We start from the raw sequence: 12,868 nt of genomic DNA, 5'->3' as shown, positions 1-12,868 counted from the left end.
ACTACCAATTAGCTACGATGGTGAAGATGGGTTGATTTCAATTCTAAGTACAAAATACCTGAATTCGACAGGTATAAGTACAGAAGAATTGTCATTTACTTTTGTCTTTCTTCGTGGCCAAGTGGGTTAGTCACTGTCTATACAAGCTTGCCGACCAGGGTTCGATTCCCGGCTGGAGCCAAGCTCTTGTCTTTGTGTGATTTCGCCTGGGGCTCTGATCCCGAGGTCGTTAAGAGAATCCAGACATTAATGTATCAAAAATATATATGGCTTATTTGAATATGAAAAACACGTAAAAATGTGCAAAATTTATCATATATATATATATATATATATATATATATCTGTTTTTTTCAAAAAGGCCCATAAAAGAAACACTGGAAACATAAATAAATCACTATATGGCTAATCCTTCCAGCACTTATAACAACTTTAGAATAATTGGAAACACCCTTTTTGCTTTCCTATATAAACTTTCACTGTCCACTATATTCCTCATTTTTACTTTACACCCTGAAGAGGGCCAATAAGTATTGATTGAAATGTAGTGATTTATTTAGATTTCCTGTGTTTCTTTTATGAGCCTTTTTGAAAAAAAAACATGTTAAACTGTTCGATTACAGTTATAAGTAAGACATACATGTATATATATATATATATATATATATATATATATATATATATATATTTAATATAACATACGTAATACATATATACGAACATATAAATATATATCGACACATATATACATATGAATTTCGATACATGCCTTGACAATATATACATAAAAACATAAATACACACACATATGTATTATATACATACATATATAATTATTAATGTTTATCTTTTATTCTTGCTTCTCCTATGGAAGAAAAAAGACAATAAATCAACCTATCCTAAAAATCAAATTCTGTACATCTAAAAACAACTGAGAACTCCAAAACACACCAAAAAAATACTGAAAACTAAATTAAACACTAAAATCCTCAAAACCAAATATACAATTTTCAGCGGCAACCAGATTTTAATCTCCCTCCAGTCGTAATCCAAAAACAAAAAAAAAATCCTAAAAATAAAGGATTTATCTAAAAGCGTCAGTGATCATTTCAATCCGAGTAAATCCTCGACTGGACTTGATAGAAAATAGAAGCCAATTTAGGATCTTTTGTTTTCCGCGATAATTCCCTGGCGATGTACGGCGACACTCTCACCACTAATGCGATGCAATCACTTGTAGCGTCTGATGGAAACGACGGAGACTTGAGGCGAAACAGGATGATTCGTTTTGTTCGCTCAGGAGCTTTCCTTCTTCTTCTTTTCCTTTTTGTTTTCGGTCTTGTTTCGTTCATGACTTTGCTTAGCAAGGGCATCAGCCTTTACTTTGTTGAATTGAGGCCTTAGATAGGCAAAGGCATTGACCTTTGCTCTGTTTCATTCAGGCCTTAGATAAGCAAATGCAATGACCTTAGCTCTGTTTAATTCAGGCCTTAGAAAAGCAAACGCATTGACCTTTGCTTTGTTTCATTCAGGCCTTATATAAACAGGGATCAGCTTTTCTCTGTTTAATTAAGGCCTTAGATAGGCAAGGCTATTTTTTGCTCTGTTTCATTCAGGCCTTATATAGACATGTGGATCAGCCTTTCCTCTGTTTAATTAAGGCCTTAGACAAGGTCATTGAGTTTTGCTCTGTTTCATTCAGGCCTTAGGCAAGGGCATTGACTTCTCCTCTGTTTAATTCAGGCCTTAGATAAGCAAACTTACTGACCTTTGCTTTGTTTGATTGAGGCCTTAGATAAGTAAGGGTATTAACCTTTGTTTGTTTCACTAAGGCCTTAGATAGGCAGGGCATTGAGCTTTGCTCTGTTTCATTCAGGCCTTAGAAAAGCAAACGCATTGACCTTTTCTCTGTTTCATTCACGCCTTTGCTTAGCAAGGGCATCAGCCTTTGTTCTGTTTCATTCAGGCCTTAGATAGATAAGGGCATTGCCCTTTACTAATTTTAAAAATAAGCTACATATCTTCTGAGACGTGACAAAAAAAATGTAAAAAACAATGAAGGTTTCCTTAACAATCAAAACAATCTAAACAAAAAATTAACCGTTTATGAAAAGGCAGGCAGAATTGGAGCCTTCTCCCATCTGTAAGAAAACAGTTAATGGCATTATTTAGGCAATTGATAGCAACAAACGAACAAAAAAACTATGAAATCAAATAAACAAACAAAGAAAAGGAAAATATTCTAGAATTAATCAAACCGAAACGACATCAAAACACAGGTCATCCAAAGACATCGCTTAGAATCAAGATGCCCAACATGTCACTAATCGTACCCACTGGCCCTTAAACATCACCATAGAAACTCTAGATATATGAAAACACAATATCCAATTCTATTGACGTCTTGATAAGACTTTCATCACATGTTGTCCCTCTTCAATTGACTAATGAACTTAATGAAGCAAATGGCGGCAATTGGAGAAGCCATGGAGCGTCTTCGTGTGGACCGGTAAATATCACTTTAGTTACAGTTGAAGGGCGATAGAAAGATGGCTGAAGAAAGAGGATGATAGAAAGAAGGCGATAGAAAGAGGGTGATAGAAAGAAGGCGAATAGAGAGAAGATGAAAGAAAGAAGGCAATAGAAAAGGCGTGAGAAAGAAGAACGTAGAAAGAAGGCGATAGAAAGATGGCTGAAGAAAGAGGATGATAGAAAGAGGAACATAGAAAGAAGGTGATGGGAAGAAGAACATAGAAAGAAGGCGATAGAAAGAAAATGATAGAAAGAAGCCGATAGAAAAAGGCAATAGAAAAGGCGTGAGAAAGAAGGCAATAGAAAGAAGACGATAGAAAGAAGGTGATAGAAAAAGGCAATAGGGAGAAGATGAAAGAAAGAAGGCGATAGAAAGAAGATGATAGAAAGAAGGCAATAGAAAGAAGGTGATGGAAAGAAGCCGATAGAAAAAGGCAATAGAAAAGGCGTGAGAAAGAAGGCAATAGAAAGAAGACAATAGAAAGAAGGCTTTAGAAAAAAGGCGAGTGAAAGAAGGCAATAGAAAGAAGGCGATAGAAAAAAGGCGATAGAAAGAAAGCGATAGAAAGAAGGTAATAGTAAGAAAGCGATAGAAAGAAAGCTAGAGAGAAAAAACGATAGAAAGAAGGTATAGGAAGAAGAAGGTAGAAAGAAAGCGAGAGAAATAAGGTAATAGAAAGACAGCAATAGAAAAAAGACAATAGAAGGCAATAGAAAGAAGACAATAGAAAGAAGGCGATAGTAAGGAGAGGATAGAAAGAAGGCAATAGAAAGAATAGGATAAAAAGAAAAGAATAGAAACAACGGGATAGAAAGAAAGGAATAGAAAGAAGACGATAGAAAAAAAAAACGATAGAAAGAAGACAATAGAATCAGCTGATTTTTAGGGACTTAATATCACTAATAATATTGGAAAGGCTCAATTAAAGTAAGTTGTTTGGAGTTAAAGTGTTGATAACTGATTAGTTATAAGTTGTGTGAAGTGAGAGGTCTTTAGGCGTAGAAAAAAGTCTTATTTTGAATTAAAATACATATTTACATATGAAACTTGAGAATTATTTGTTGAATATAAGTAAATGTTGTTATTATTATTATTATTATTATTATTATTATTATTATTATTATTATTATTATTATTATTATTATTATTATTATTATTTCTGCTGCCATTAATTAATAAACTATGTAAAAAATAGCAAAGAAAAATATAGATTACAATGCTAATAATATTTACCTCATGAAAATACTGGACAAAAACATTACCAAGCAAATGTAAATAAATGTATTTATACTTTAAACACATCAAAGTACAGAATAAGCCAAAGTTAACCCCCAGCAATTCACATTATAAAATTTCTTTGCGTTGAAATTAGCAGAATAGAAAATAATATTCAACCCTTTGGAAAAGAACCTTTGAGTTACAAGCACCAACGAACACTAGAAAAGACTCCCCTGAAACAAAAACAATATTGGAAGAAAAATTTACTTCTCAATTCGAAAAAAAAAAAAAAAAAAACAGAATTTTAGTGACAAATTCCAACATGAAAGAAGGCTAGAGGAGGAATGTTATGGGCTCAATAAAGTATTTCATTATCTACTACTACTACTACTACTACTACTACTACTACTACTACTACTACTACTACTACTACTACTACTACTACTACTACTACTGCTAAAGTGTTCTGTCCTAAGGCTGGTCCTTTAATGGATTAGTGGCCCTCCATAATTCTCTATTCATATCCACCTCTTTTAGCTCTTGGTACCTTCTCCCTACAGGCCAATTACTATGTTGATGCGCCAGTTTGGTGATAACTGAGAGGCGAGGTGAATGCAACTAAATATTATTAAACAGTCATGGAGTTTATATACAGTTTATATATAGAGATGTGAGAGCAAGAACGCCTCAAAAAATCAAACTTTCCTGAACAGACTTATAGTTTAAATATATATATATATATATATATATATATATATATATATATATATATATATATATATATATATATATATATGTATATATATATATTTATACATATGTATATATAAGAGTTAGAGAGAGAGAGAGAGAGAGAGAGAGAGAGAAGAGAGAGAGAGAGAGAGAGAGAGAGAGAGAGAGAGAGAGAGAGACATACACGTGTTGTTCATGTATTATAGTGTGACCATATAGAAAAATAACCCCCACTTCTGCTATTTATATATATATATATATATATATATATATATATATATATATATATATATATATATATATATATATATATATATATATATATATATATATATGTGTGTGTGTGTGTGTGTGTGTGTGTTGTAAGAATAAATTTTTGCATCATCATGCAAACCAACAAAACCTCACCCCAAAAAACACTCAAACCTAAGACATAAGCTACTTCTTGGAAGACAAGATAAATTCATAACATTTTGTCTTGCAGTCCTCAGGAAATCCAACATTTATTTAATAAACTCTTAAGATACCTCTCTGTTTGAGAGCAACATTCCCTGAGGAATCCGTTGTTGTCAAATGTAAATGCTTGCAAAGAAATGTCCCTTAGGGGATCTTGGGACAGAAAAGGAGCTCTCAGTTGAAAGCAAAATAAAAGAAAGAAGATGCCACTCTATGATGGAGATGAATATTACTCAAATTTGTAAAACTGCTGAGTATGGACTTATTTAGCTTTAATAGAATGAGGTGGGTCTACCCCTTTAATATTTCCTCCGTTGCCTTTGAGTTTTCATTTATCTTCCTTCCTTCTTGCTTAGCCAGGAAGCCGGTTTTTAGTTTATTCCTTCACATTCGTCTACCGACCAGGTATAGGATTCACATCTGCAAATCAAACGTGAAACCTTTATTTGGTGTGAGGCGAGTCCTACCTATATAGAGCAGGACAAAGGCTGCTTAGGGTCTTTCTATGCCAGTCTATACCCACAAATTTTCTTAGTTCATCTATCCATCACCTTCTTTTGCTTTCCCTGCTTCTTTTGCAATCTCTATGGATCAGTTCTGTTATTCATAATGTTCATCTGTTATCTGCCATTCTCATTTCTCCTTTCTTACATGTTAGAATATCCTCTACTTTAGTTTGCTCTCGTATCCATGTTGATCTTTTTCTATAACTTAGTATAATTCCCATGATTATTCTTCCCATAGCTCTCTGAGCTGTAACTATTTCATGTCCTAAGGCTTTAGTAAGGCTCCAAGTTTCTGATGCATAAATTGATATATACAGTAGATAGATAGCGTTGTGGTATCAATCAGTTTGATACAATACTTGATTTATAATCAAAAGAAGGGTAAATAGTTTATCTAAATACGTTTGCTTAAGGAAAAACCAGCATTTTCGCAACGTATATCGTCTGCTTCATGTCTTTACTGCCGTTATGTCATGAAGACAAGACATAATATATCAAAGGCAACTCTAGTTTAGTCTACCCGTTTCTTGCTTATAGAAAATGGTAAGGGAACTTCAAGTAAGAAAACGAAAATATAGAAATATTAGGGGTAACTATAGTATTTTTCATAACCATTAGAGAGAAACAAAATATAAACCGAAATTTCTTCACAGTACCTATATGTAGTCTGATTGTATACTTTTTTACGAAAATGTGACATTGATCTATTGGTAATTACTAATTTATGGAATATTGTCCTGGTCGTGTCACTTAGAAAATTGAAAATTTGTTTGTCGTATATATTATTAGCAATTTATAACATAACACTGCGTATTCCACGGTAATTTTAAATTCCATATTATCGAAGCACTTAGAAAACAATAATGTATTTGCTATGAAAAGGAATCCGAAAACAAGTCTTTCTTTTTTCCTATTTAAATACGTAATATATTTAGTTTTAGTATAAAATTAGATAGAAAAATTGCAAGAATTCTTATGCAAATTTTCAAAGCTTAATTAATTGGTAAATATCCATAGCTCCAGCTAAATTTACTTTAATGTATAGTAACAAATAACTCTAGATTTATAATAATACAGCTTAGATATATACAAAAAAACTTATTTTAATAGATTAAGTTAAATTCAAAAATAAAAATTCAAGAAGAAGTTCAAGCAATCCACAGTCCAATTCTGTCACTTTCTATCATGGCGGTCTATCATTGTCTTGAATCTACAAATATAGAAGATTTTCCTCGTTTTTTAAACCACAAATAAGGATAGTGAGTATAATTATTACTTTAATTCAAAGTATATACCCTGTGCAACCTAATTATCATAGGATTTATGCATCCTGATATTCTCTTAGTGAGGGACAAGTTACGAATTCATAAATATGGTGGAGACCTCTAGGCCATACCTGATGTATCCTTAAGCCCAAAATCAGTCATAAAGTTATACACTGTAGAAGTTATTTGCTAAAAAGTGTTATTTTCAATGACTAAAAAAATTGGCTTATCCAAAAACATTGCCATTGTTGGCAAATAGGAACAACAGGGCATTTCGGTAAATTTATAGTTTAGTACAAAATCCCCAATGATGGAAATTTGTTAGCTGTGTGGTTGTAGGTAGTTTGGGGCTTTTGTATGATGATGGCATATTCATAGAAAATGCGATTTTCATTCCCATATATTAGTTCATTGTAACCGTGGACGTCATACTCACCATTTACGGAAGTGTATTGATCTGCCGACTTAGCATTATTTGATAACTAGTTTTTGCTCGGTCGTGGCTCGTAATTTAACATTATCTCACTAATCCTCTGTTCTAGCGAGTGATACACGGCCGAATATATTTACGTTATTTTAATTATCTAATCAATCACTTAGGTTCAATGTTTTTTTTGCTCTGTCGTTGCTTGCTCCGCTAACAATTTTACATTATCTCACTGCTCTTCTGGTCTGGCAAGCGGTACTGGATGTGCGCATGCCAGCTTGGGTGTCCAAGTATTTTGACGTTATTTCAATTATTTATAGTTATACTGTACAGTACTTACATTTTTCGAAGTCGCTTTAGTCAGAACCAACTGGTTGTATCACCTTTTTCATTCCATTGGGCAACTTCCTTTGGTAAATGTGTAGGAGAGCTCCGCGCTCGATTTAAAAGTTTCTAAAAGTAGAAAACGAAAGAAAACAGTAAATTAGAGCTACAGTTACCTTGAAACTGTGAGATAATCCTCCTACAACCACCTAACTCTTACACAGAAAATGTAAGCATAAACCTACTACTACAATTATAGGGGACCCCAGTGGGAAGCGGGGTTTTTGGGTGGGGGGAGGAGGAGAAAAGTGATTTTTCGGGGCACTACCGAACCTAATACAACTACCTACCCTACCTAGGCCTACCGGGGGGGCTCCGCCCCCCCCCCCCCCCCCCCGCGACACCCCCTTAAGGCCACAGTAATTTTCAGGGCACCACCGAACCTAAGACACCCACCTAACCTAGCCTATGGGGCCCTGTACCCCTACCTAGGCCTACCGGGGGGGGGGGGCCTCCGCCCCCCCCTGCGACCCCCCCTTAAGGCCACAGTAATTTTCAGGGCACAACGTTAACGTAAACTGCAAACTACCACATACCTTACTGTTATGGTGTAGGTGGATACAAATCTGCTGCTGCCAGGAGGAAGTGATGAAGTCTTTTGGCAGGATCAGTTATGCCCAATTTAAAGTAGGCCACGGCCAAATACCCCACAAAATGATCTTTTCTTCTTCCGTATTTGGGGACCAGGGCCTTGGTGCCTCTCCAGGTACGTTCTATGGTGTTAGTATGAGCACCTGTAACTGGGTCAACAAAATTAACACTATGATTAACCGTAAGGTGCTTATAACCTTCTTTTTCTAAACAATTATATGCCTTCCAACAATCCGATATCACCGTGGTACCTTCTGCTATATACTGGCGGATAATAGCCAGTAATGTTTCAGCGGAGCGGTCTTGCACCGGCACAAAAAATAAATCCCGGGTTTCACGGCAGATACCACCAAACACCCACTGACCCTCTATGACGCGTCCAACATTGTACTTGCGCTTGCCAAATTTTGATTCATCAATTTCAACGGTTAATCCAGGGCCTCCAATTTTCCGAGAACGTCTCAGACCCCAAGAAATAAGCACCTCACGGCAAAACGAACACCAATCAACGATAGTGTGATTATTGAGTTTCAGTTCAAACGAAACAAATTCAAATGAAAAGGCCTTTTGCAAAAAAAGGAACACAAACTTCAAATTAGTCTCAATATCTAACTTTGCTTTTCCAAACCATGTACCTTTGAAACAAGACACGAAAAAATTGCACCTCCTCTTCCTTTTCCCACGAGTAACCACACTACGATCACACCGGAATGCTAATTTCTTGTAATCTATACGGCACACATTTTCACAATTAGGGCACTTTTTCTCTGCCAAAATCAAACCATGACGTTGAGCAAATGCAATTATCAAATCAACTTTCCCTGAATAATGTACACAAAAATCCCCATATGAAATGAAACAATTTTCACAAGTGACACAGTCAGAACGGGATGAAGGTCCTGCTAATTGCTCCATACTTCACGGCAAAATAACCTTTTCAGTTTGAAGGGAGATCCGAGACGTGCAAAAATATTCCTCCGCGGAACTTCACGTAAACTGTGGTAACTGGTGGAAAAATAGCAGGGATAAGTGAAGTAAGTGTCAGCATTGGCTAGATTTGTAAAAACCGCCATGATTGGTTTTCAAACAGTGTGACGTCAAAAAAACACCTGTTATTAGTTAGAATAGCATTGAGAACTAGTCTGCCATACGCAGTAAGGCGGTGAAACAGCTCACTTTAGCCAAGACATCACACAGTAAACAAAAACAAACACTTAGAAAAAGTCCAAGTGAAACATAACTATACACACGAATATCTTCGTTAAATAGAAGCTGCTCATATATTGACTATTATATAAGCGTTCTATATGATATAATAGTGAATTGTAGGTGTTTAAATTCTTCAAGATCTTCCGCGGAGCTCTCCTACACATTTACCCTTCCTTTTTATTTTGTGGCAACTGGCAGACAGAACGGAATAGGACTTGGTGGGTGAACGCATGATTGAATAGGCTGTGAATCACTAGATGCCGATCACTTTTTGAGTAATATACACTGACTGCCTGCTAAACATATGAAAGCATAACGGCTAATATTATGTTCTCATATGATTGTCTTTTTTTTTTTTTTAGCAACTAAAAGGATAAAGTTAATTTAACCGATCTGAGAATCGGTTATGCCCACCTCGCATATAAATATATTTTAGATTGAAGCAGTGCTCCAATGTACGCTCATTGCGACAGATTGCCGTCGGTCGAGCACATTCTGATGTGGTGCTAAATATTTCTGGACCAACGTTGAAAGTACCATCTCGATAGTAAGTCCATCACTGATATTCTAGATAATTTATATGCTCGTGTGATTTCTAAATATAGAACTATATAATAAAGATGGTGCTGAGTAATGTCACTGGTCCCAATGACTTACATCTGACCTGAAGTTATAATCCAATCCAACTCTAAATGGATATTTAAACAAGGTGCCTGTACACGATATTGGGTACTATTATTGGAAACAGGCTCATGACTAGTGGAGGTTGGAATTTAGTTTAAGAATAGGATGCTTTTTCATGGTGTTACATTGTTAATGATTAGGTTGAAGAGATAGAGGAAGATGGAACAAGGTAACTATATGGGGAATGTTGTAGAAAAAGTCTTAGGGATATTAAAAAGATGAAAAATTAAAGTTAAATGGATTTGGTAAGAAATTATAGAAAGCAAAAACTCAATAAAGGAACAAAATGTAAAATACGAAATAAAATTATAAGAAAATAGATGAAAAGAAAGCAGAGATATCAAGTTTTTTGGTATGGCATAAGAGATTCCGGAAGTTAACTTAGTAAGGAGGCCTCTGTAGCACAGGAATGATGTAAGGAGGCCTCTGTAGCACAGGAATGAATACAACCTTGAACATGACAGATTTAAAAGATTATGGAAATAGGAATGAAAATAATAGGCATATGTTAGGTTGTACAGAATTAGGAAAATTTAGTACAGTAGTAGAATTAGTAGCATAGGAGTTAAGGCATTGGAAACGGCATAAAAAAATAGCCGTATATATTAGACGTTGCTATGGGAGTTGAAAATAAACTGTGGGAGAAAACATGGAAGCAACCTAATGTAGGGTCTGGGTCTTTCTTACTTACATGGGGGTTGCTTTGTGGTGTGCCCCACCTCCATTCCTTAACATGACCTATGACATTGTGTCACTTCAAAAACTGTCATTAAACCATCTATGTACCCTCAATTATTACCTCTGCCAAAGAAATTGGAAGGAGGATATGTTTTACCCCTGTTTGTGTGTTTGTTTGTGAACAGCTTCCTGGCCACAATTTTAATCAGAGAGTAATGAAACTTGCAGGGATTAACTTGTGTAAAAAGGTGAAAAGTATTGAATTTTGGAAGGTCAAGGTCAAAGGTCAAGTAAAATGCCCAATTCACATAATCAGCTATAAGTTTGGACATCATTGTCACTTAGTTGATAATTTGAGTGTATGAAAATCCACGCTAATTATTACATGTTAAGGTCAAAGGTCAAGATCAAGGTCATGGAAAAGGTTTGGAAATAACTTGCCGCGGCGGTGGTCTGCTTTTTACCGAGTGCCCCTCTAGTTCCTAATAAAAAGTTTGGATATGGTTCACCATCCTTTGGAGATTACGTCTAGCATTTGGTAAAAGTTGACAGATAGTGCAGAACTGAAAGTCGTAATTTGGATCTGGTTGCCACGAAAAGTAAAATCTACCTAGACAGAGCGTACACCAACTGACCGTACTAAGGCGTAGGCATCAACTAAAGCAAGTTTTCTGTAATTATAGTACAGTACAGTTAAAATCCAAAATCGTTGTTGATTGGCCAAACCCATAACAATCGAACCAATCAGTTTTCAGTATCATAACCGTTCCCACAATTTGAAATTTAAAACCAAAATATTTTCTGTTTTACTTATTCAGAATGCATCAGTAAAGAGTAGGGTCCAGTTGTGAGCCCCATTGAGTAATATCTTTCAGATCTCATTGAAAACTGGTAAAATCTTGTTACAAAATATATCCATTGGGAAATATTTTGGTTCCTCAAATCTGATAGATTCAGTACAGCTTAATTTCTTGTTTGGATTGAGAAGGTTTAATCATAAAAGGAAAAAAATCAATATCCTCTCCTAGTTTATACTAGTTTGTTCCGTAACTGAAATACAAACCACGCTATTTACATGGGGTAATTACTTCGGCGTAGCTTAACGACGAGCCATAAAAGTTTTAACGAGGGTTTCGTACCCCGCCGCTAGTTAGCGGATAGTAGGGAGGGGGTGCTAGCTACCCCTCCCCCCTCACACACACCGGTGAATACTTCACTTTACTTTTGGCTCGGAGAGACGACAGACCTGTCTGCGCTCCCCTCGTTTTTGACTGCCATAATTTTGTTTGCTTTCTCTTTCTGTGTGTGTGTGAAGTTAGCCTCTATTTCTCATCATGCGTACGTGCCCTAGACTATCTGGCCGCCCTTGTGGGACCTTTATGTCGGCCTTGGACACGGATCCTCACTCCTTATGCCCGCAGTGTAGGGGCCAACGATGTGATAGGTCTAACGTGTGTATTAAGTGTAGGGAGTGGTCTACCTCCCAGTGGGAAAGGTTTGCCCGGCGACGTAAGAAGAAGGGTAAAAGGGATCTTTCTCCTTCGGAGGTTTCTCGGAAGAGAGAAAATCCCAAAACTACTTCTTCCGCTGCCCTTTCCTCCTCCGAAGCTCCCACTCGAGCGACCTCTTCCGAGAGGCCGGCGAGTGGTAGCGTAGACCGTAGTGCTGTTAACCGATCCCGGGGTGAGGGAGAGGTAATTGCCTCCCATAGCGAGGCGGCTGCCCCCCCCCCCCCCCCCCGGAGGAGGAATTTGTATCTAATAATGATCTTTTTCAGCTTTAGGCTTCCTTGGGGCTGTAGGGTTCGCCCTCCAAGGAAGCTCTGTTTGACATGATCAAACTGGGTGCGGCCGTCAGACAATCGTCAACTTCAGCGGAGATAGATCCTCTGTCTGTGGTTGACGTTGTTGTGACGGAAACATCTCGTGGGTCTAGCCAAACACCCGTTTCTGTGGCTGAGGTAGCTGAAGGCTCTGTCTCCCCCTCCGAACATCCTTCGAGGGAGGAGCTTAGTCCCACGGTCTCTCCTGCCGGTGATTCTCCCTCTCGGGGGAGTTCACTAACAGAGACTCCTCTTCGGAGGCCCATCGATGGTCAGCCTACTGATCCCACGGCCCCCCGTGGGCGTATAAGGCGGAAGGTTCGTCCTCCCCTTCGCTGTAGAGGCCTTCCTTCCCCCTTCAAA

At 36.9% G+C, this 12,868-nt stretch overlaps 1 protein-coding gene across 1 annotated transcript; it reads right to left on the bottom strand.

Annotated features, from left to right (window-relative positions):
- Nucleotides 1-8,064: 8,064 nt before the first annotated feature.
- Nucleotides 8,065-9,050, bottom strand: LOC137625540 (uncharacterized). Its single transcript, XM_068356450.1, has one exon. The coding sequence runs from the start codon at nucleotides 9,025-9,027 to the stop codon at nucleotides 8,065-8,067; it is 963 nt and encodes a 320-aa protein (XP_068212551.1). The 5' UTR covers nucleotides 9,028-9,050.
- Between the last annotated feature and the right edge of the window lie 3,818 nt (nucleotides 9,051-12,868).

The sequence above is a fragment of the Palaemon carinicauda genome, chromosome 32 (genome assembly GCF_036898095.1).
Source record: "Palaemon carinicauda isolate YSFRI2023 chromosome 32, ASM3689809v2, whole genome shotgun sequence".
Classification (NCBI taxonomy): domain Eukaryota; kingdom Metazoa; phylum Arthropoda; class Malacostraca; order Decapoda; family Palaemonidae; genus Palaemon; species Palaemon carinicauda.
Note: the sequence above shows the minus strand (reverse complement) of the source record. Positions and strands in the feature narration are given on the sequence as shown.